This window comes from Tursiops truncatus, chromosome 13, assembly GCF_011762595.2.
Source record: "Tursiops truncatus isolate mTurTru1 chromosome 13, mTurTru1.mat.Y, whole genome shotgun sequence".
Classification (NCBI taxonomy): Eukaryota; Metazoa; Chordata; class Mammalia; order Artiodactyla; family Delphinidae; genus Tursiops; species Tursiops truncatus.
Window position 1 is genome coordinate 25932757 of NC_047046.1, and position 23781 is coordinate 25956537.

The following is a 23781-nucleotide window of genomic DNA, read 5'->3' on the forward strand; positions in this document are numbered from 1 at the left end:
ACCGGGCTCCTCCCTTGGTGTCCGTGAGGCCTCCAGCTTCCTGGGAAGCTCAGGCCAACTGTGAGCCCCATGGGACAGCTGCTGCCACCCCTGCCAACCACTGACCCGGAACCCAAACCACACCAAAAGTAACTTGTACTCGTCTCTTCCCTGCCATCTGAAAAAACCCAATACAGGTATTAGGGGCTCACAGGTAAATCCAGCAAGTGATATGTTTGCCAAAGATAGTTTCAAGTAATACTCATTCGAATAGCAGTAGTTTCTTATACACGTTTCTTTTTTTGAAAATTTATTTTCCTCCCTTTATTTTTATATTTAAATTTAAATAGGACCTGGTAAATAGAAAATGATTGTCTTTATTTTCACATTTGTAAATAAATAGGAAGAAGAATTAAAATGCAGCTTATGCATCTAATCTTGGTTTTTCGTGTGGCCTTGATCAGGTAACCTATTTAATTTTTGAAATACTTCTCTAAAATTAAAATGCTTATTTTTTTCAAATGTATAAATACTCTGTCAAAAATATTAATTCTTATTGAAGTAAAATTCCCAGGACATGCAAGCTAACTTTTTTAGATGAATAAAAATGCAAATAGCTGACATCTTTATTTTTTTAACATAGGATGATTAAACTTGGAATTTTAAAAAATGATTTTTGGCAATGATAAAAATAAACAGATAAAAGATTCTGTATCCAGTGACTGAGCATTTGCTTCAATTAGCCTTGGTAAATACTAAAAAATGGCCATTTTCTGTTGTAGTGACAACAATGGTTTGTAAATCACCTTTAAAAGGCACATTAACATGTACTCTAAAACAATTTATATCTATCATAGTTTTGAAAAAGACTGTTATGTCACAATTATCTCAAAGAACACTGTCTTTTTGGAAGGAAAAGAAGTGGTTACTCTGAGTCTGGCTCCCGAGCGTTTTGCCTGAGGTTTAAAATCAAGTCTACTCTGGAGGGTACATGATTACTTCACAAAGCACTCTAACATTCTGTCGAAAACAAAAACCGCACCTTCCTGAGGACGTGTCCATAGAGGTCTCATTCCCACCAGTTCTGCCCCCTCCCCATCACTCGCCCTCAGCTGACCACTTACACAAGGTAGGTTCGCGAGCGCTCCTCTAGGCCTGATTTAGGAGTATAAAGTAGGCACAAACTTAAACCCTAATTGCACCCTCTTTTGCATGCAGAAACACTTTTAATTTAGCCAAGTCCTACCTGTAGATCAGATTCAATGAGAAAAATGCCCAATGCAATCACCGCGTCTCTCCGCCTTTCATCCAACTGGAAGATGCCATGGAAATCGACTGGGCACATACATAGCAGCTTCTGGACCTAGAAAATGAGACCAAACAAAAAAAGCCCATAGCTTAAAAATATATAAACCCACACTCAGATAAACCAGTACCAAAAAGCCCAGTGAATATATACAACAAATAAGTCATTTTTTTCCAATCAAAAGGTCATTAAAAAGGACACCTCCAGCCTTTGAAATGATGGTATACACACCCCTCCAAGGAACCCGGATCAAGAGCTGAAAGGCTGTGTCCACGGAGGTGGTAAAGCACCATGGCTAACGTCTGCCCTTCAGTGTCAGGGCAGTCCCCAGAGTCCCCACCTCCCAGTGGTGCCCATGAGCAGGTTATGAAAACCTACAGGTAAGCTACCTATAGTCACAAGGCCTCCCTTTAGGGCTCTTTAAACATTAAATGTGTGTAAAGCACTCAGAACTGTGCGGGGCACACAGTACGTGCTCAATAAACAATATATATATTGTTACTGGACATGGCATGGTGGCAGGCAGAGGGCAGCAGGCAGGCAGTCAGCAATTTCCTGAATAAATAGAAACACTAGGATTATCATCAGAACAAACCAACAGTAAGTGTCTGTCATAAAAGAACTAAAAATCAGGATTTATTATGAAAAGGAAATCAGGTGATGCCAATCTTGAAAATCTCTGCCAGAGCAAGCTCTGAACAGAGCTTTAAGATCCACCAGGAGGCCCTAACCTTGCTGTCCCACGGACCCAATGAGAAGTCTCTCACTGACATTTACGTGGTCTGGTGGGATGTTCTAATAGCAAAGGAAATGGAAGCCAGCGATTGCCATTTGCCCTGAAAATGCATCAGGCAATTACCACTGTAATTTTTTATAGAAAGTAATTTGCTGTTGTTCCCTTCAGATTTTAAAAGGGCAAATACAAGAGGAGAAACTGAAACTGGCAAAGATTATGTAAAATACTTTCACCCCAGTGTTGTGTATACTAATTGAAACTCTGAAACAATCTAAATATTTAACATTAGGAAAATAATCATGATGAACCACTTGATCAAATATTAGGTTAAACCCTAACTGCTGATATTCAACCATTTTTGACCTACAAAAACAATGCTTTTGTAAAGTTTAACCTAATGTTAGACGTTAAAAATGGCATTTTTCTATGACTAAGCAGTGACACAGAACAATGTTCTAAATGTTCTATAAGCTCACGAAAGGAATGGTCTGAATTACATACAGAAAAAATGCTGGAAGAAAATACATCAGGGAGTTCCCTGGCGGTCCAGTGGTTAGGACTCAGCACTTTCACTGTCGTGGCCCGGGTTCAATCCCTGGTCGGGGAACTAAGATCCTGCAAGCCATGAAGCGTGGCCCAAGATATACATATTTGCATATGTGTATATATGTGTGTGTGTATATATATATGTGTGTGTATATATATATGTGTGTGTGTATATCTACATATATATATTCAAAGTGTTAACAGTTTTGACAGATAGGATGACCAGAGGTGAGACATTTCTTCTTCATGCTTTTTTATATTTGCCAAAATATGTTCTAAAGGAAAATATTTCTTGTGTAATCAGAAAAAACATCCAGTAGGTTAAAATAAAAATATATACACATGAGGGGGAATCCATGCTTGTGTGATTAAATGCTTAGGCAAAAGAGCACACAGCAACGGGCAAGCGAGGAATGGAAGTCGAACTTCCCCCTCGTCACTGGGAGAACATGCTTCATGATCAGGGGAAATAAAACATGAAGGAGCTGCAGACCAAGCACGGTAAAGCGATCGTTGCAGAGACTCACACTCACATAACAAGACAGTCAAGTCTCTAAAGAAACACGCCTGCAAATAAGAAATCCACCACAAGGTGGATTACATGAGAAGGAGCCATTGAGATCCAGAGCTGACCCTTGAGCCGCCACTGACCCGAGGCCTGTGGAAGCACTCCCACAGGCCCCACCCCAGGCAACACAGACCTGGGGAGGGGACCCCAAGGCTGGAGGACAAAGTGAGACTCAGAAACGTGACAGGACTGGCCCAACCTCATTACTAAATATGGAAAAGCTGTAACTGTACAGAAAAGATGACCCTTCAACAGTCCCACATGGCAACACAGACAAGTCTAAGATTTTATATGCTCGTGCTCTCAGTCCTGTCCTCTGTCCCTGGAGGCTTTTGGGGAGGCAGGGTAAGGATCATGCTGTATTTTTCTGTGGAAGTGAAATACATTTGGACTTTGGAGTTAGACCCAGAGTCACCAGGCGGCACATCGAGCCTCAGCTTCCCGTCTATACAGCGTCTCCGTGGGGCCAGGTACGGAGGCAGAGCCCTCACCTGGGCTCAGGACTCGCTCCACGGCAAGTGGTGGGCATAGTTCACACCACTGTGCAACAGTAACGGCCTTCAAATGGCTCCTATGAGGGTCGATGGAAGTAGGACGCTTATAACTCATTCACTCACTGTTCACTGGGCACTACTTGCGGGAGGTGCCGCCCGTGAACCTCGGACCAGGCCCTGCCCTCGTTCCAGAGGGGGAAAGACAACCCGGGTGAGGACCAGAGATGAGGTCATGTAAGAGGCGTTAATTCTCCCGGTTGAAAGTAAGGGAAGAGTTGTCCCTCTCCTTCTCTTTCTTTGAGAACTCACACTAGAAAACTTGCCAAAGGAAGGATTTCCTCATTTCTTGGAACGGTGCATAAATTCTTTTGAAGACTAGATTGGCACTTTGCGAGCTTTATGACTTAGGAATGTCTTTCTCGAGGACCTGGGGAGCCATCTCTTTGGAATGTACACATCGAGGGAGACAACGCCCATCTCCCCATCTCTGGGGAGGACAGGAGCCTAACTTCCATGGGCTTCAGACTCCAAGCTGCAAAACCACCTCCTGTCATAAAGGTGGGAGGATAAAGCCAATCAACTAACACAGTCCATCACTCCAGTTACCAGGTAGTTAGCATGAACTAAGTGTGACAAATGGTGCTGACAAGTCCTCTTATTTGATTTTAGCCCAGTGAGACTTCTAAACAACTATAAAACAATAAATTTGCACTGTTCTAAGCCACTAAGGTTGTGGCATTTGTTACAATAGCAATAGGAAACTTATACAGTTGGTCACAGAATTGTAAACAAAACTCAAAACCTGGACTGCCTATCAAGAAAGATATAAAAATTAATCAGGTTACAGGCAATATTTATTTCCTTCTTTACTCTTTTCTGTATTTTCTGTAAGGAATACTGTTAACTGCAGAATCAGAAAAAAAAATTTTAAATAGTAGGAACAATTTTGCCACTAATGCAAATCTTATTTCTAAAAGGACAATAATACTTATACTCTTAGAGCTCAGAAAATAAGAGAAGAGTGTATAATATTTCAATGGATAGAATCTGGGTAATCCAAGAACAAAGAAGTAACATAAAACCGGAAGAAAATCTAGGTCAACTAAACGAAGAAGATGTTTTCTACATACAACAGTCCTACTACAACTTCTTTAATTCTAACATCTTAACATCAGCAAAACAACTGCTACTTAACTATAATTTCCCCAAGAGTCTCAATCTACGTAGGAAGGTTTTTAAAAAGCAGGCGATGCAGCTATCTGGCCCTGACGCAGGCACGTGGCTGCAGAGAGAGGGATGGCTGGGTGGGGACCCAGGCCGGTGCCACCTGGGACAGGAGGCCCAGGCACGTCAAGCTCAATCTCACAAAGCAGCCTTGAAAATGCTCCACAGCTCTGTGTAAACGAAAACCAAATTGATTAAATTACTTCATTAGCAAAAAAATCACGGAAATACTGGATTGTGACATTGAGCTTTCCTTGGTAAAATTTCTCTAAGGAAACACGCAGCACACACAGGCCCAACCCCCACACCGAGAGGACACTTGGCCCCAGGCCCGAGGCCCACTGACGACCCCCAATCACAGGCAGGGTCCCAGGCAGAGGCCGGGGGAGGGCGCGGCCTCGGCTGCCAAGCGTCCACTTTCAGGAGATCGTGTGCCATCCTGCTTCACAGGTTGGGCAACTTGGCCCTGACGGGTTAAGTATGATCTCAGGCAGCAGGCACTTCCCTAGACCCTCTGACTTCTGTCCCCCCGCTCATGCACCCCCACTGGCCCCCAACTCCGATACAAACTCCATGCACATGTGCAGCCTGGCAAGGGAGGTCCTCCCACATACCGACACCCAGCCTGGACCTCTGCCAGGCCGCTTCCAGGGTCTCCACTGTCTGCAACATTTCTCAACCTGCCTCGTCTCCCCACAAAATCCTCCCATCGTTCTAAGACGCAGCCCCCCCCCCCTCCTGCTTGTCAAGCTGCTCTGGACATCAGGTCTATCCCCTCACACCTCTCAGGAGCCCACCAAGAACCCTGGGCTGGGATGCCTGCCCTTCTCATGTCTTACCTTGGAGCCCCTGTGTACTTACCTTCCGTCCCCTGCAGACGGGACTGTGTCCCCCTGGTCATGTGCCCACCACAGCCCCATTAACTATCCCCATTCTACGGCTTACAAAAGTGAGGCACAGAGAGGTCAAAGTTCTAATGCAGAATAAAGCTTCAACGCTATAATGAAGAAAAAATGAAAAAATAACATTGAATAATTTTCTTCAGAAGTTTACAACAAATTAACAAGTAATTTGGTTTCTTTGGGGTGAGGGGGGGGAAGAGCCTGTCATTATAAAAGGTCACTAAGCTCAAAATCTGAAAGAGATGGCTGGGGTTGCTCCCATTTATGAAAAGGATCCAGAGGAGTTGGCTCTGCACGCCACTCTGAGGAGGCCAGTAAGGAACAGACCACAGGAGGCAACAGAGGTAACTTCCTTAGACTTTGAGAAGACCTGACAGTACTTTAACCCAAGGCTTGTTAAGAGAGATGCCTTGAGGTGAATCTACTGCCAAAGTAAGGAAATGCCGAACCAAGTTAGAGAAAATAAGATGCCCTCACAAGTCTGGATGAGTGGGCAGAATACCACAGATGAGAACTCAACATGAGAGTGGGTGTAGGTCAGGTATGTAGGTCAAAATAAAGCTACAATAATAGCGTTACAAGCTGGCCAATTAAACTTTTAAGTATGCAACTTTTGTTATCTGAAACCTCTGGGAATACTCTTCCTGGAGAAACAAAAGTCCCTGAGAACTGAAGATTATGCTTTAAGTATTAGTGGTATTTTGTTGTTGTTAAATCTGTTTTTTAATTCTCATTCTCCTACGCCCTGCCCCCTTAGAGAACAGTGAACATAAGTCAGCATTTTCTAAGTGACTCAGAGCGAGCATGATAGACAAAGGTGATTGTGACATGATGCTTATGTCTTAAAACTATGCCAATTTTGGCAAACTGACAAATCATGACCCTCAAGCCTCAGCTTTCCCAGGTATAAAAGGATGAACAGATAGATTTTTGCAATGTCTGCTCTAGCAATAAAATCCGGTGAGCCAAGAACTTCCACCTGCAGCCATGAGAGAACAGCAGGATCTGGATTTACCTTCCTGCCAAAAAACAACAGAAAAATGGACAAATACATGAAACCACTGGTTTCGTACACTGGAAAAGCAGCACAGGACTGAAAAGCTTAGGGGAGAGGAAACAAGGTGAGCCCTACAGCTGCCCTGATTTTCTGCCAGAAGATGTATCCTGGACCACAAAACAGGGAAGGGCATCCCAAGCAGATCATGGTGGTCTCACTAAGCTGAGGAGACAGAAATGGGAGTACTGGAAGTCTAAAAGCAGCTGGGAATTCTGGAGAAGAGAGAGCTCAACAGAAAAAAAGCTCCACAAATCTGCAAGAGTTCCCCTGAGTCTTTGATGAATATACTAAGACAGACCAGGATAGGGTAATACTCCACAATGTTGGGCAAAAAACAACCAAGGAACTGTGAGATGAATGGTTCCTGGGTTCCCACAGAGCTGAGAGGAGTCTCAGTTACTCCCAGCCAGAGCGAAAAACCCGCAAAGCATTCAGTGGAGAACTCGAAGGGCCACACCTCAGCAGTGGGGCTAAACTACCCCTGTCGCAAAAGCTATTTCAGACCTGCCCTAACAAAGTTTAAAAACCAGCTCTGCAATAGATGGAGAAAAAGCATGTGAAAAAATTCAACACCCTTCATGATAAAAACACTCAACAGGGACTTCCCTGGTGGTCCAGTGGTTAAGACTCCACACTTCCATGGCAGGGGGCACGGGTTCGATCCTCGGTTGGGGAACTAAGATCCTGTATGCTCCCAGGCCAAAAAAAGAAAAAAGCAAACACTCAACTAGGAACTTCCTCAATCTGATAAAGATTATCTATGAAAAACCCACAGCCAACATTTTACATAGTAAAAGATGGAAAGCATACCCCCCCAAGATCAGGAACAAGATAAGGATGTTCACTCTCAACACTTCTACCCAGTGTTGTGCTGGAGGGTCTGGTCAGGGCAATTAGACAAGAGAATGAAATAAAAGCCATCCAGATTGGAAAGAAAAAAGAAAAACTATCTCTATTTGCAGATGACATGAGCTAAAGGAGAGGTAACCCATCCCCAGGCCATGGACCAGTACCAGTCCATGGCCAGTTCAGAACCGGGTGGCACAGCAGCAGGTGAGTGGCAGGGGAGCAAGCGAAGCTTCATCTGTATTCACAGCCGCTCCCCATCACTTGCATTACCACCTGAGCACCGCCTCCTATCAGATCAGTGGCGGCATTAGATTCTCATAGGAGCGCAAACCCCACTGTGATCTGCACATGCGAGGGATCTAGCTTGCATGCTCCTTATGAGAATCTAATGCCTGATGATCTGAGGTGGAGCTGAGGTGGAGATGCTAGTGCTGGGGAGCGGCTGCAAATACAGATTATCATTAGCAGAGAGGTTTGACTGCACAGAGACCATAATAAATCAATTGCTCGCAGATTCATATCAAGACCCTATCAGTGAGTGGCAAGTGAAAACAAGCTCAGGGCTCCCACTGATTCTGCATTATGGTGAGTTGTATAATTATTTCACTATATATTACAATGTAATAATAATAGAAATAAAATGCACAATAAACAATACACTTGAATCATCCGGAAACCATACCCTTCCCCCACACCAGTCTGTGGAAAAGTTGTCTTCCAAGAAACTGGCTCCTGATGCCAAAAAGTTGGGGACCGCTGATCTAAAGACTCCAATAAAAAAAATTAGACCTAATAAATAAGTTCAGCAAAGTTGCAGGATACAAGATCAATATAGAAAAATCAACTGTAATCAGACTTTCAGTTTTACAAGATGAAAAGAGTTCTAGAGATGGATGGTGATTGCAGTAAAACACTATGAATGTATTTATTTATTTTAAAATAAATTTATTTATTTATGGCTGCGTTGAGTCTTTGTTGCTGTGCGTGGGCTTTCTCTAATTGCGGTGAGCAGGGGCTACTCTTCATTGTGATGCGCGGGCTTCTCATTGCAGTGGCTTCTCTTATTGTGAGCATGGGCTCTAGGCATGCGAGCTTCAGTAGTTGTGGCACACAGGCTCAGTAGTTGTGGCACAGGGGCTTAGTTGCTCCATGGCATGTGGGATCTTCCCAGAGCAGGGATCGAACCCGTGTCCCCTGCACTGGCAGGTGGATTCTTAACCACTGCGCCACCAGGGAAGTCCCTATGAATGTATTTAATATCACTGATCTGTACACTTAAAAGTGATTAAGATGGCAAATTCTAAATTATGTGTATTTTACCACAATAAAGGAAATGCGGGAAAAATCAACAGCATTTCTATACAGTACCAATGAACAGACTGAAGATGATATTAAGAAATTATTCCATGGTGACTTTTACGTCGTGAATTAATTCCATTTACAATACATCAAAAGAACAAAATACTTAGGCATAAATTTAACAAAGGAAGTGCAAAACTTACATTCTAGAAACTACAAAACCTCACTGAAAGTAAAGACCTAAATAAATGGAAAGATATCCCATGATCATGGATGATAAGAATTAATATTAAGATGGCAATTATACTCCGAATTGACCTACAGATTCAACACAATCCCTATTATAACCCCAGGTGACTTCTTTGCAGAAATTGATAAGCTGATCCTAAAATTCACAGGGAAATTCAAGAGACCCACAACAGACAAGGCTATCTTGAAAAGGAAGAGCAAAGTTTGGGGACTCACTCGTCCCAATTTCAAAACTTACTACAAAGTGACAGTAATCAAGACAGTGTGCTAGGGTAAGGACAGATATATAGACCAGTGCTAAAATAAAAACAGCTGCCACCCTAGAATTCTATAGTCAGCAGAAATGAAGCTGGAAAAAAAACTTTTTCAAATAGGACAAAGCTGAGAGAATTAATCACACTTGCAGACCTGTACTATAAGAAATGTTAAAACTAATAAAGTAAGGGGGACTTCCCAGGTGGTCCAGTAGTTAAGACTTCACACTTCCACTGCAGGGGGTGTGGCTTCAATCCCTGGCCGGGTAAATAAGATCCCACATGCCTCATGGTGTCCCCCCCACCAAAAAAAAAAAATAAAGTGTAAACATCAATCTACATAAAGAAATGAAGAGAACTGAAAATACTGTATATATGAATATGCATATTTTTCATATTTTATGATTATTTAAATAAATTATAATAATGTATTGTGGAGTTTATAACATAGAAGTAAAAATCTATGACAGCAATCGCAAAAAAATGGGGTCAGATCGAATTACAATTATAAGGTTATTACACTATAAGTGAAGTGGTATAATGTTATTTGAAGGTAGACTATGATAAATTAAAGAGATGCATATTTCAATCCTAGAACAACCACTTAAAAAGGGAGAGCTATAGCTAATAATCCAAAAGTGGAGATAGGGCTTCCCTGGTGGCGCAGTGGATGAGAGTCCGCCTGCCGATGCAGGGGACATGGGTCTGTGCCCCGGTCCGGGAAGATCCCACATGCTGCGGAGCAGCTGGGCCCGTAAGCCATGGCCGCTGAGCCTGCACTCCGCAACGGGAGAGGTCACAATAGTGAGAGGCCCGCATACCGCAAAAAACAAAAACAAAACAAACAAACAAACAAAGTGGAGATAAAATGGAATACCAAAAAATGCTGAATTAATCCAAAGGAAAGTAAGAAAAGAAAAAGAGAACAAAAACCAGATGAGACAGACAGAAAACAAATATCAAGATGGTAGATTTAACAACCATATTAATAATTACATTAAATGTAAATGGTCTAAAAACTCCAACTACAAGGAAGTGATTTTCAGACTGGAAAAGCATGCTACATGCTGTCAACAGGAAAATCACTTTAAATGTAAAGGCAGAAGCTAAAAGCAAAAGGATGGAAAAAGATATACTATGCAAACACCACTAACAAGAAAGCTGGAGTGGCTGTATTAATAACAAAGTAGATTTCAGAACAAGGAATATTACTATTCATGATTATAAAGAGGTCAACTGATGACAAGGATATAACAATCATAAATGTGTATGAGCCCAAGAATCAAGTTTCAAAATACATGAAGCAAAAACTAACAAAACTCAAAGGAGAAATCGACAGATCCACAATCATGGTTGGAGACCTCAACAATCCTCTCTCAGTAATCAATAGAACAAACAGAAAATCAGTAAAGATACTGAAGACTTAAAAAACCTACCTGACCTTACAGATATTTATAGGAGACTCCACCCAACAAAAGCAGAATACACATTCTTTTCTTGTACAATTGGAAAATTCACCAAGATATATCTTACTTATGCTGATTCTTAAAGCAAGTCAATAAATTTAAAAGAACTGAAATCAAACAAAGTATGTTTTCTGACTGCAACAGAATTAACCTAGAAATCAATATCAGAAAAACATCTATAAAACTCCCCAATATTTTGGAAATTAAACAACATACTTCTAAATACCTCTGAGTCAAAGAAGAAATCCTATGGGAAATTAGAAAATATTTTGAACATAAAGAAAAAGAAAACACAACATATTAAAATTTGTGGAATGCTGTTAAAGCAGCACTTAGAGGGAAATTTATATCTTTAAAGGCTTATATTATCAACAGAAAAGAAAAAAGGTCCAATATCCTATGATCCCATAGTTATATAATTATAAGTCCCCCCAAAAGATCTAACAGACAATTTTCCTAAGTGAGAAAAGACATCTAAAACAACAATATTTAGGGCTTCCCTGGTGGCGCAGTGGTTGAGAGTCCGCCTGCTAATCCAGGGGACACGGGTTCGTGCCCCGGTCTGGGAAGATCCCACATGCTGCAGAGCAGCTAGGCCCATGAGCCATGGCCATTGAGCCTGTGCGTCCAGAGCCTGTGCTCCACAACAGGAGAGGCCACAACAGTGAGAGGCCTGCGTACCGCCAAAAAAAAAACAAAAAAAAAAAACCCACAATATTTAATATTCATACTAAATGTAATTTTCACAAATCTATTTAAACTGGTCTCAAATATTCCCATCTACAGGCTAATCGTGACATTTTATTTTACTTACTATTAGTATTTTAAATTCTTCACCAATCCCCTACAGGCTATTAAACTGTTAAACTGCTCTTAAGATAAAGTCAACCATCATTTCCACTACCTGTCCTGGGTGCTCACGTCCTGCCCACCCCACCCCCACCCCCAAGCTATAACCACTATAGCCTACTCTAAGGTCATCAAATGAGTCAAAAATGTTCCTACGTCTCGCCCTTTGCACAAGCTGTATCCTCTGCTAGGAGAATTCCTTTGTACACACTTCATCAGCTACCTCCTTCAGCTCTGTTTAAAATCTTCCTTAAGGGACTTCTCTGGTGGTCCAGTGGTAAAGAATCCGCCTTCCAGTGCAGGGGACACGCGTTCAATCCCTGGTTGGCGAACTAAGATCCCACATGCTGAGGGGCAACTAAGCCCAAGCGCCTCAACTAGAGAAAACCTGCACGCCACAACTAGAGATAGAGAAGTCAGTGTGCTGCAATGAAGAGCCCATGTGCCACAACTAAGACCCGATGCAGCCAAAAATAAATAAATAAGTAAATATTTTTTAAAAATAAAAAAATAAAGTCTTCCCTGGTCCCCCTATAAACTGGGAGCCCATTTTATCTCTCCTTATACCATTTACCTTTTTATTAAATTGAGATAAAATTCACCAACATCATTTACTTTTTAAATTGAAGTATAATTGATTTACAATGTTTCAGGTGTGCACTGTAAATCAATTATACCATTTAGAGGGAAGAGAAGGAGAGGGCGGAGGAGGAAGGAGGTGGCAGCTGGTGGTGGAGGAGCGGGAGGGGGATGGAGAGGAGAAGGTTCCTGGGTGGCATGGCGCACCTGCTCCTCCAGGCGCTGCCCAGCCCCCTGCCAGCCAGGGCTGAACCCCCGCAGGATAAAGAAACCTGCGTGGGTACTAACAATCAAAGCTAGCTACATCTGTGACACAGGACGCTGCTGTTAACAGTCTCAGTGCTGCAACTACTACTATGAACTCTGGTGGTTCTGGCTCGTGTGGACCATCATTCATCCTGACCTGCTGCTGCTGGAGCTGGAAGGCACTGTATGGTGAGGGAGGAGTTGGAGGTCGGTTCACCACTTCCTCATAAGGAGGTAGTAAATAGTTTGGTAAAAACCTGAAATAAAATGGCAGTGCTGAGTAATTGTGGGCAGCAGTGTGGCCCTACAGGCGGCAGCTCCCCAGGCGCCAATCCCACCAGGGGCTCCCAGGAGGCTCAGAGCAGCCCCTTGTCAGGCCCAGCAGAAGCAGCACGTGACCCACGAGCATCGCTGACCCTGAGCCCTCCAACATGCCAGCAGACCCAGCAGCCACCAAAGCCCCTGGGATGGAGTCCAGCGGCTCTGTGGCCGGCCTGGGGGAGGTGGACCTTGGGACCTTCCTGGACAAAGATTCCGAATGTAAGGAGGAGCTGCTGAAAGAGTCTAGCTCCGAGCAGGGCAGCGCCCTCCCTGACAGCAAAGACAAGACACCCGGCAGACATCATGGCTTCACAGGTGACTCAGGCATCGAGGTGTGTGTGTGCAACTGGGGCCACCACAATGACGACCTCAAAGAGTTCAATGTGCTCATCGACGATGCTCTGGCCATGCCCCTAGACTTCTGCCACAGCTGCCATGTGCTGCCCCCTGGCGACGAGGAGGAAGGGCTCTGCCAGCCCTCGGAGGAGCAGGCCCAGCTGGGCACCCCCACCCGCCGCGGCTGCCTGACTGCCTGCTGCTGAACACCATCAACGAGCAGCAGCTCCCCCAGCTAGAGCAGGCCCTGGCTGCACCCGAGAACTTGGCGACGCAACCAGGGTAGCGGAGAACCATGAGAGAAGCATTAAGTGACTGTGTTCCTTGTTTTTTTTTTTTCCCCCTCTGCTCCTGCATTTTCCTGCATCTCCAGGTAGTTTGGGGTGTGGGTGCCTCGCCCCCCATAGAAACAGTGTCATGGAGGGCCAAGAAGTTGTCCTGTGACTCATTCCTCATACCCCACCCTGTCCCCCTTTACATCAGGTCTCACTACCTGCTTGGGTCAGAGATATGTGTGTTTCAGAAGCCCCCAAGGAGGGGATGAGACTGTGCCCTGAGGTGACTCTTGGTGATGGAGTGGATTCATGTTCTGGTGTGAGTTTACGAGAACCTTGCCGCATCTCAGTCCAAGAGAGGTGGCAGGTCTCAGCCCTGGGTGAAGCCCCCAGAGATCCGGGGATTGTTGCCCCTTGCTGCCAGTGTCTCCGGAGCGGTAACTGGGATCCTCCTGTGGGTGGATGAGAGCTGACCGGCGGTTGCATGGTGGGTTGGTAAAGGGCTTGTGCTCTCAAATTCCAGGTGACGAGATGGAGGTGGCACGATGCATCCTGGAGGGGTCCCTTCCCAGCAGGTTCTGGCTGGCTGCGGATTGATTCAAGTGTGGAATATTACACCTGCCTTCTCTTTGGTTTTTCTCTTTAACAAAAAAAAAAAAAAAAGCGAGCTGAAAATAAGAACTTGACCAATGGGCAGGCAAGAATTCTGTTTTGGAAAAGGAAAATTTGTGGCTTTTTTCCAACTTGGCCTTCAAAAAGTCCTGGCTACAGTTGAGCCAGAAGGAGATGTTTTGTGTGCAGGCTTGAGTGGGGGCTATCTTTGGAACTTCTGTGGGTGAGCAGGAGGCCCTGTGCTGTGGCAGCAGATAGAGGTGTAGCTTTCTGCATCTCTGCCCTTTGATCTGTGCCCACAGGTGATCAGTACCCTCCCCCACCCCAAGCACACATCTGCCGGCCTTCACGTCTCACTGTTCTCTACGAACAAATGAGGAGGCTGTGGGTCCTGAGAAAGGGCAGTCCCGCAGCCTGACTCACACAGTATTTTCTCTTGATTCTGAATAAGTTGTTTTATTTATTTGTTTGTTTTTTCAAACTGACCATTTGGAAAAAATGCCTTGGTTATCTGTGGTTTTCTTGCCCTTTCCCTGCTCCGCCCCTCCTTGAATGGGATAACTAATTTTTGTAGCCTATGTCAAGTGTCTAAGTGGCCCAGGTAGGAGGGTGAAGGCAGCCATCCTGAAGGACCACAGGATCCTTATCACTGTAGTCTGGCTTCAAAAACCAGTTGAGCTCTGACAGGAATAATCTGAATAGAAAAAGCAAACTGCCGAAACTAACATTCCCCGTCCAGCCCTGTTCATATGAAGAGTTTGGTTCTTCCCCCACTCTTGAACGATGACATTCAGACTAGGCATTGATATCATGGTAAGAAAGGAAAGTATATATATGAATACACACATATATATGTGTATGTGTATATATGTATACACACACACACACACACACACACAAAATAGACAAATCCAAGGCTGTGAGATGAATGAGTGTCTGAGTTTGGAGTCCACAAAACCAAAATCTATGTTGAACAAAGTGCAGTCCGTATACAGTGACTTCCTGGATAACCTGTGTGTGTCTGTCTGTTGTGTGTGAGCCCCCAGCCCTGCTTTCCTGTGAATACACTTTGAACAGCAGCGACACTGCTCACATTACCCACATGTTTGGAGCAGGCGCAGCCCTCTCAAGGTAATTTATTTTACGCATTTACTGTTTACTGAGCAAATGGCTGTGCACTTGGGTGTACTCAGCAGCACTGTCGGCGGCAGTCCCCACGTTTGCCAGAGATGCTGTGCTCCAAGTAGAGGTTTTACTCTACCCATCACTGAAATTTGCACATTGCTCCATGGACCCTCAGAGGCCTGTGTTCTGCTCCCTGTAAACGGAAACGTGCTCTGAGCCTGTCTGCCTCCCTCAGCTGCTCCTGGCCCTCGGCGTCAGCCCCCGGGGGTGTCCACAACCGCTTGGGACAGAAGGCCAAGGTGGAACCTCAGACAGAAGCTGGACTAGATCTTCAGTGTCAAGCTCGGACTGGCTGTGGCCCAGACGTCAGCCCTGCCCAGAATTGCTAGGAGGGTTTGGTGGCCACCACAGTGCTGTAGGGCTTACCTCCCTCTGCTGAGGTCCAGCGCGTGGCTGGTGTGTGGCGAGAGTGGGCAGGAGTGTGCCAGCAGCTCTCAGATGCTTTTCCTGCCACCTTTTTTTGTTTTGTTTTTTGTTTTTATCCCAAACAACTCACTGAAGTGTCTCAAGATCAAGTTTTACCACAATGAATCCTGCTTGAGTTAACTGGTTGAAGGGATGGATTCTGGCGCTCAGGATTCCTTCTCCAGTCAGAGTAGGGAACTGGTCCATGTGTTTAATGCTGGGTTCACTGCAGCATCCAACCCGAAAGGCACGAGAAGAAGAAAACACAGTGGGTGGAGCTGGGCTCGAGTCCAGCCTCACAGTCTGGCCCCTGCTACATGAGGCTGCCCTGCATGACGAAAGATGGAAGTAGGGAGCTGAAGGACTTGTGAGGGAGCCAGAAAGATTTGAGGGAGTCTGATGTTCCAGGTGAACTAGAAGAAAGGGGTTGGTCGAGGGTTTGGTGCTACATTTGGAAGATTTGCAAATACACATTCCTGTGTGAGGCACATCACCCTTTATCAGTTATTGTGAATATGTGTATTTTAAGCAATAAGATTCAGCTGGTCAGACTTTTCTGGGCAGCCTCAGTGACGCATTTCCTGTGCTGTGATTGTTCTGAAGACGGAGTGGCTCTAACCACTGTGAGAAGCCCAAGTAAAGTCGATCCCCGAAAAAAAATTACTATACCATTCATACCATTTACTTTTGCTTCATGGCACTTGTTACCATTTTAAATCATATTTACTTGTAGTTCTTTGTTTAAGGCTGTTTGTCTCCCTCCATGGTAAACGCCATGACAGCAAGATCATGTCTATTTATTTGTCCCTCCAAGGCGCCCATCCAGGGCCCAGCACAGTGCCTGGCAATCAGCAGGCACTCAAAGACTTAGTGCATGAATGAATGGGTGGATGAGGTCACCATCTTTTGCTTTCATAATGGTGTACCCTTGGCTGTCCTGAATCCCGGCTTCCAGACCAGCTCTAAACAGAAACATTCAGAAGAGAATGGCTTCCACAGCAAAGACAGAGCCTCTCAGACTCAACGAATAAATGCAAGGGAGACCTGAGGGGTTTTGCCTCAAACCTGTATTTACGCATCAGGTTTTCACACAAATGAAAGTAGGGCTCTGGCTGGCTTGGCAATGTTCACAAAAGGCCAAGCTTTTTTCATGAGAGAAGCAAATACAAAAATATATAAATAAGAAACCAGGAAAATAAGTACACAGAAACATTTCAGCAACTAAAATCCATGATGGGAACAGCTGCTGGTGGAAGGGACTGGAAGCAACCACATTTTCACTGGATGCAAACTGCAAACACTGACAGAAAAAAAGAATCCACAGTGAGGAGTCAGAAATAGAACATCTCTGCCCTCTGGGGGAGCAGACGGCTAATGACACACCACTCCTGATTCTCCCTAGGGCACTGAAACAAACAACACAGCTATAATCAGTTTCCTAAGGCACACCAGCCTCAGGCCCTGAAACATCCACGGGATCTTCCTTGTCTCATCAATTAGATGCAGACGCTGAGTCTAGGAACGTAAACAAGGTCACCTGCTTTCTTCTCCAGCCTCATCTCCACTCTTCTCTTTAAACACATCCTGTTCCGCCAAACACTATCACCTGCTGTTTCTCATTCTCCTCTGTGCTGTGCCCTCTGTTCTCTCCATCTGAAATGACCCTCCCTCGCCAATGCCCTTAGTACTTGCAAATGCCCATCCTCATGGCTTCTAAGCCATCCCTATTTAAAATCTCAACTGAGGGTAACCTCCCAATACTTTTGCTTTCTCGGAGCACTTTTCACTTTTCTACCTTCTATTACATTCTTCACAAACCTATTAAGAGCCATGGAGAAAAGGTTTGGGGCCCAAATTAGAAATTATCTGCACCTCCCACTCCCACCCCAGCAAAGTACAAAACAGCTAAATATCCTCCCAGGGTATTTTTATTGAAAAGCTACACAGTTCACCACCAGCTCCTTTCTGGACAGACACCGGCCAGCCCTGCACCTAATACTGCTGCTACTAATTTGTAAGTTAGTTGAGGGTCAGGATTGTGTGCACACCTAGCAAACCCAGAGTGGTCACAGCCAGCAGTCAGTGCTCAAGCAGCAGGATTGCAAGCATGAAGAGAACACAGAACATTCAAGTTTCCACATAACGGAAAACAAAAACACGGCAACATCACACGATCCTAGCAATTCTGCCTTGGGAGCTGTTTGTTTGCTTAATTCACGATATAAATAGCCAACCACAGTCAATATCATTATCTTGGGCTCAAAAGAGTAAGGTACCCTTTTAGGCTGACTGAGTTGCCAGGAAAAAATACAGCAAAATCCAACCTTGTGAAGCTATAAACATGCACAAGGTGTCTTGCTGATGCTATCACAACTAAGTACAATCCTCTGGAAACAGGTGGGCAGTAAACATCAAGACCCATCAATGACTTAACACAAGGATGTAATTCAGAAGAAGACAACATGCTAAGCATACAAACATGCTGTTTTACATGGAAAAACTAGAAAGTCTAAACAGAGAAATGCTTAAGTATGGTCTGTCAACGCAAAAAATGACATGCCACTATCAAAGTAATAAATATGGGCTACTTTTGCAAAAAGCAATAAAGTGAACATAGCTATATACGGTTAAAAACTAAAAAAGAGCTTTAAGAAATGACAGTGCTGATGGGTTAATGTCAGGGGCTGAATCGTGTCCTCCAACAAATTCATATATTGAAGTCCTAATGCCTAGGTACCTCAGAATATGACTGTATTTGGACATAGGGTCATGAAAGAGGTAATTAAGTTAAAATCAGGTGATGAGGGAGGGCCAGTCCTACCAATCTGACTGGTGTCCTTCTAAGAAGAGGAGATTAGGACACAGACACAGAGGGAGACCATGTGAAGACACGGGGAGAAGACGGCCATCTAGATGCCAAAGAGAGAGGCTTGTAGAGAAACCTGCCCTGCTGACACCTTCATCAAGCCCTTCCAGCCTCAGAATTGTGCGAAAATTCATTTCTGTTGTTTAAGCCACGGTGGCCCTTTGTTACAGCAGCCCCAGAAAACTAATACAGTTAATGTGGCTTGATTACAGGTAAGATATTTTTCTTCTTCCAATTTCTTCCTAAAATATTTTAGAGTTGATTTAATAACACTGGTTCTAGCAACATGAATATCCTCTGCCGAAGCTTATTCTCTCTCCTCTCCGTGTTTTCGTTTTGTTTTGTTTTGTTTTTTAACATGGCCTCACAAAGGAATGGGAGCAGGATGGGAAATTTTCAGCTTCGTGATGCTGAAAAAATGCCAATACCAGGATTTTCACTCCACAGCAGACCACTCTAAAGGACAGACTGGATAAACATGAACTCCAGAAAGCTCACTGTCCTAAGCACCTGGCCACATATTCCTCCAGTTACTTATAAGAGTTACCCAGCGCGTCTCCTGAAGCACACCTGTCCACCAGGGAGGGTCCAGCCTGTCCCTAACGCCGCAGTGCCCTTTAAACATCAGGTCAATAGTTAGCTAAACACCTCAAGGTTCTGGCACCCTAACTTGAATAAGAGAGAGTATTTTCAGAAATGGGGAAGGAGTCTGATCAAAGCCTCCTGAGGGTGGGAAGAGGAGCAGGAGGGCACAGAATGCTGCCTGCTTTGCAGCTCTGCCTAGAACTCTCCACATCCTGGGCTCAGGGTCCGTTAGTATGGCACAGGCCAGGTGAGAAGAGGCAGGAACAGGTCCCCTGACTTCCAGGGTACAGAGGAGTATGACCAGGCAGAGCCAGGAGGAGGCTCGGCAGGGGCGGCTCAGCAACATTCTCAAGACAGGCAAGATCCAGGAAAGTAGAGCAAAAGATGGGCAGGCAGATGGAAATCAGAGATGGATTCAGTGTAGGCAGGACTCTCTTCTCAATTTTTCTCCTCTCTTTCCCCCAGAGGGAGAGGGCTGAGGCCTGAGTGGGCCTCACGGAGGGTGTCCTCAGAGGTGGGCTGCAATCCCAGGGGTGGGCCTCAGGGCTGGGACTCCAGTCTTAGAGGCAGCCTAACAGAAGAGGTCAAAGCTCAGATAAGGATCCTAGAATAGATGCCCAGGGCCCTTGGGTCTGGCTACCTGAACACAGCAGGAATCTGGTCACCAGACATGGGGCACAAGAGCACATGGGGGACTTGCAGCAAAACTGACTTGTTGCTGGTCACCTAAGCAATCAAATTAGGAGTTTCTTATTTACCTGGCCTAATGCATACCAATTAACAATAGGTGCTCAATAAATGTTTTCTGGATGAAAGAGAAAAATTAAGGAATTAAGGACAAGTAAAATGCACTCAGTAGTGATAGGCTTGGCTTCACGGCCTGGGGTTAGGGTGGGTGAATGGAGTAAGTCAAACCCACTGTGGCATGCCGAGGGACAAAGATAGGGTAAGTTGTGTCATTAATGAGTCCCAGTGCCACTGAAAGCATGTCAGGCTGCCTGAGCTCCCATGTCTGAGCTGAAGTGTCAGGTCTAGTTCAGAAAACAGCCTTCCTTGGGTCAACCCTATCTGCATCAGGCCCCACTCAGTCCTCTGTCTTCTCTGGAAAAAAGGAGGAGAAAGAGAAATGAAAACAAAGAAATGGGTGGGGGTTTCAACACTCATCTCCCTGCTTAAGTCCCCAGCTTTCTTTTCCCAGGTGGGTACTCAGAAACTCTTTTACTCTTAAGAACCTCAAGAATCTTTCCCTTAGGAATGCTAAGGGCTTCTCATCAACTGTTTTAAAGTAGGGGAGCGCAGCAAGCAGACATACAGTACAGGACTAAATAGTAACAGTGCCCAAGTATAATCAAGTCTCAAAATCGTAGATGAGGACAAGAGGAATTCACATATTTCCGATGCAATCAGCCACCTACAGAAACCTCCTCTTGAGAAAGAAGTAGTTTTGGGTCCTCAGGACCACACACACATACATAGTCGTCCTTGCAGATAAATTTCATTACAGTGAAAGGATCCAAGCCAGAGAAACAGACACAGGTAGAGAGTCTGGAGAAAGCTGTGCAAGGGCTTTCTCTTGTCTCTCCCTCCTGTGAGGGTGCACCCCAAGCACACACCCCTTACAGCAGCAAGCAATGCAGTAACACGAGAGTGATGTCTGTGTCAAGATTTTTACTGGGGGCTGGTCATTTAGGCACTGCCTGCCTAGCAACCATCAAAATTCCAGATTCCCAGAAGGAAAGCAGGTGCTCACCATAAACCATGCTGCTTACACAGAGTCAGACACAGTGAACCATCCTGATCAGTTAGAGAATGGAAGGAACGGTTCAAGCACAAAGTTCCCGATGCCAGCCAAGGGCCAACCTCGCGAGCAAGCCCTTTTGCAGACAGCAGCCCCGGGGACTTCCCTGGTGGCGCAGTGGTTAAGAATCCACCTGTCAATGCAGAGGACACGGGTTTGATCCCTGGTCCAGGAAGATCACATATGCCGTGGAGCAACTAAGCCCATGCGCCACAACTCCTGAGCCTGTGCTCTAGAGTCCGTGCACCACAACTACTGAGCCCGTGCGCCACAACTACTGAGCCCGTGCACCACAACTACTGAGCCCACACGCCAGAACTACTGAAGCCCATGCGCCTAGAGCCCATGCTCCACAACAAGAGAAGCCACCGCAATGAGAAGCCCGTGCACTGCAACAAAGAGTAGCCCCCGCTTGCCACAACCAGAGAAAGCCTGCACACACCAACGAAGACCCTATGCAGCCAAAAATAAATTAATAAATCAATTAATTAATTAATTTTAAAAAAAGAAAGAAAGACACTGGCAATAATAACCTAGTTTTTTGTTTTGTTTTGTTTCTTTTGTGGTACGCGGGCCTGTCACTGTTGTGCCCTCTCCCATTGCGGAGCACAGGCTCCAGACGCGCAGCCTCAGCGGCCATGGCTCACGGGTCTAGCTGCTCCGCGGCATGTGGGATCTTCCCTGACCGGGGCACGGACCTGTGTCCCCTGCATCAGCAGGCGGACTCTCAACCACTGCGCCACCAGAGAAGCCCGCCTAGTTTTAATTTTTAAAAAAACAGCAGCCCGGGCTCTGTTAACTCTTTCCTGCTATGGTTTGTAAATGAGCCGATGAAACTGAATGGTATTAGGGAGCCCAACCTAAAAGCTGCTTTAATTCATTGTAAAACATTGTGTAATCTTGATTACCCAAGCATTACCATAAGATACAAAACTATGCTGCAGTTACAGAATGTTCTTGTGACTAGTGAAGAAGACTGAAGAAGGCGAGTTGAGCTGAAGGTGCATTTTTCAGTTACTGAGTGAGGAAGGGTGCTGCCACTCCTAGAGCCGCAGGACCCTGTTTAAGATCATCCAATTCCCTGCACCCTCTTCTCCAAGTCCAGCAAGCAAACTTCTGATACAACTTTTGGTCCTCCTCCTAAGAAGAGAATGTGCTGACTAGCTGGCATGGATTTGATTCAATAAAACAGCACTGTGGTCCATCACTCAGCCTCATGCAATAACAGTGATCGTTCATTAGGCACCCACCTGCCTCCCTTTATTCATTCTGTCATTCTGTCAGTCTTCGCAATACTTGTATCAAGTATGGCCCTTGTATTTTGCAGGGGAAAGCAGAGGATCAGACTGGTGAACTGACCTGCCCAGACTCACACGAATGTAAGTGAATGACACAGGATTTAAATTCAGGTGATCTTATGGCTACAACCCATAGTCTTTCCATTCTATTGTACTCCTCCTTTAACTAGAAGTCAGGCTGGCATCAGTCTCCCAAGACCTGCTCACTGTGCAAGTCTGAGAACCTACAAAGCCAAGGAAGGACGAGGTCACTCTGCCAAGGTGTGTGCAACAGCCTTTTAGCTTCACTTCCCTCACCAGAGCCATAAAACCACTCCCAAGCGCTCTTCTGCTGTCAGACAACGTTCTTTCCATCCACCAGGAAGCTGTAGGGAAGAATAATCCCATCCCTTCGTGCTCACTCATCATCACGCCCTGGTAGGGGAGGAAAGCTGCCCTTTACTGTCCACCTACTCTGAGCCTAACTCTGGGCCAGGCACTTTCTGCCTGAACTCATTTAATGCTCAAGAACCACTTCATTTCACAGATAAGGACACAGAAGCTCTGAGGGTTACAGGAACGTCCAAGACGACATACAGTGACGGTGCAGGGACGTTCCGACTCTAAAAGCTGCGTTTTTCCCACCGTCCCAGGCACTCTTGAGGCTGCCTTTCACCTTTCTCCCAAGATAAGGAACCCCCGGGGCCTGAATTCTTTTCTTCAAACACCCTCTCTCAGCCGGTCTAACGCCCCCTCTAGTCTCAGAGAAAAACAATGCGCAGCAAATGTGCGTCTCAGAAACCGCTTCCAGATACGCTACTTCACCCGCCCTTCACCACTGAGGGCAAAGCGCAGAAAAGCGCCCCTTCCCCGAGAACGGCAACGCCCCAGAGTCAAGAAACAGAAGACAGGGCGAGTGGGGAGCCGACCCCAGGCTCGACCCCGGCCCTCGGCTCTGCCCGTGCCCCTCGCCGCCGCCCCCGCCCGGCGGTCACCAGGCGGCCCCGCGGCTCAGTCCGCCCGAGCTCACGGCCCCGCCCGCCACAGGGCCCCAGACCTCCGCCTGCCAGCTCCCCGGCCCTCGGCACCTAGCCGCGCCGGCTCCTCCCTCAAGAGCACCCCGCGCCCCCGGCAGCCGGGACCCCCTCGGCCTCCCGCAGACCCCCGCCCCGCCTCCCGCGCCCCAGGCCCCTCCCCCTGTCAGCCCGCGCCCAGCCGCCGAGCTACCTTCTCCAGGGATGCCGGTCTCTGCACGGCCAGGGAGCGGGCCAGCGATAGGACCGTGTTGAAATAAAAACCCCGTGACGCGCCGGAGCCCGAGCCGGAGCCGCCGCCACCGCCTCCCCGGGCCGCGGCCGCCGCCATCACCACCCCGCGGCACCGCCCGCCGGCTTCCCTCACCGGGATCGCGACAGCCGAAGCTCACGGCGCAGGCGCGGCTCCATCCGGCTTCCCCGCCACGTGACCTCTCTGTTGCCGACGCAAGCGGGGCGTGGCCTCGGGCAGATCCACCGCTGG

The 23781-nt window shown here is 46.0% G+C and overlaps 1 protein-coding gene and 1 pseudogene across 11 annotated transcripts in view; one reads left to right on the plus strand and one right to left on the minus strand.

Annotated features, from left to right (window-relative positions):
* Positions 1 to 23658, minus strand: part of PI4KA (phosphatidylinositol 4-kinase alpha) — a 95008-nt gene extending 71350 nt beyond the window's left edge. For 9 of the 11 annotated variants that reach the window (XR_012325276.1, XM_073790397.1, XM_033837372.2 and 6 more), the window contains exons 1-2: positions 23491 to 23658; positions 1226 to 1342 (exon numbers count right to left, since the gene is read on the minus strand). Coding sequence is in view for 9 of the 11 variants with exons in the window: in XM_073790397.1 (XP_073646498.1) it covers positions 1226 to 1342; positions 23491 to 23628 (255 nt within the window). In the remaining 2 variants the exon portion in view is untranslated. Of the gene's footprint in view, positions 1 to 1225; positions 1343 to 23490 lie in introns of those variants that run through there. The other 2 variants (XM_033837376.2, XM_033837377.2) reach the window with 2 other exon arrangements.
* LOC117307722 (WW domain binding protein 1-like) lies at positions 12871 to 13592 on the plus strand (annotated as a pseudogene).
* Positions 23659 to 23781: the final 123 nt, after the last annotated feature.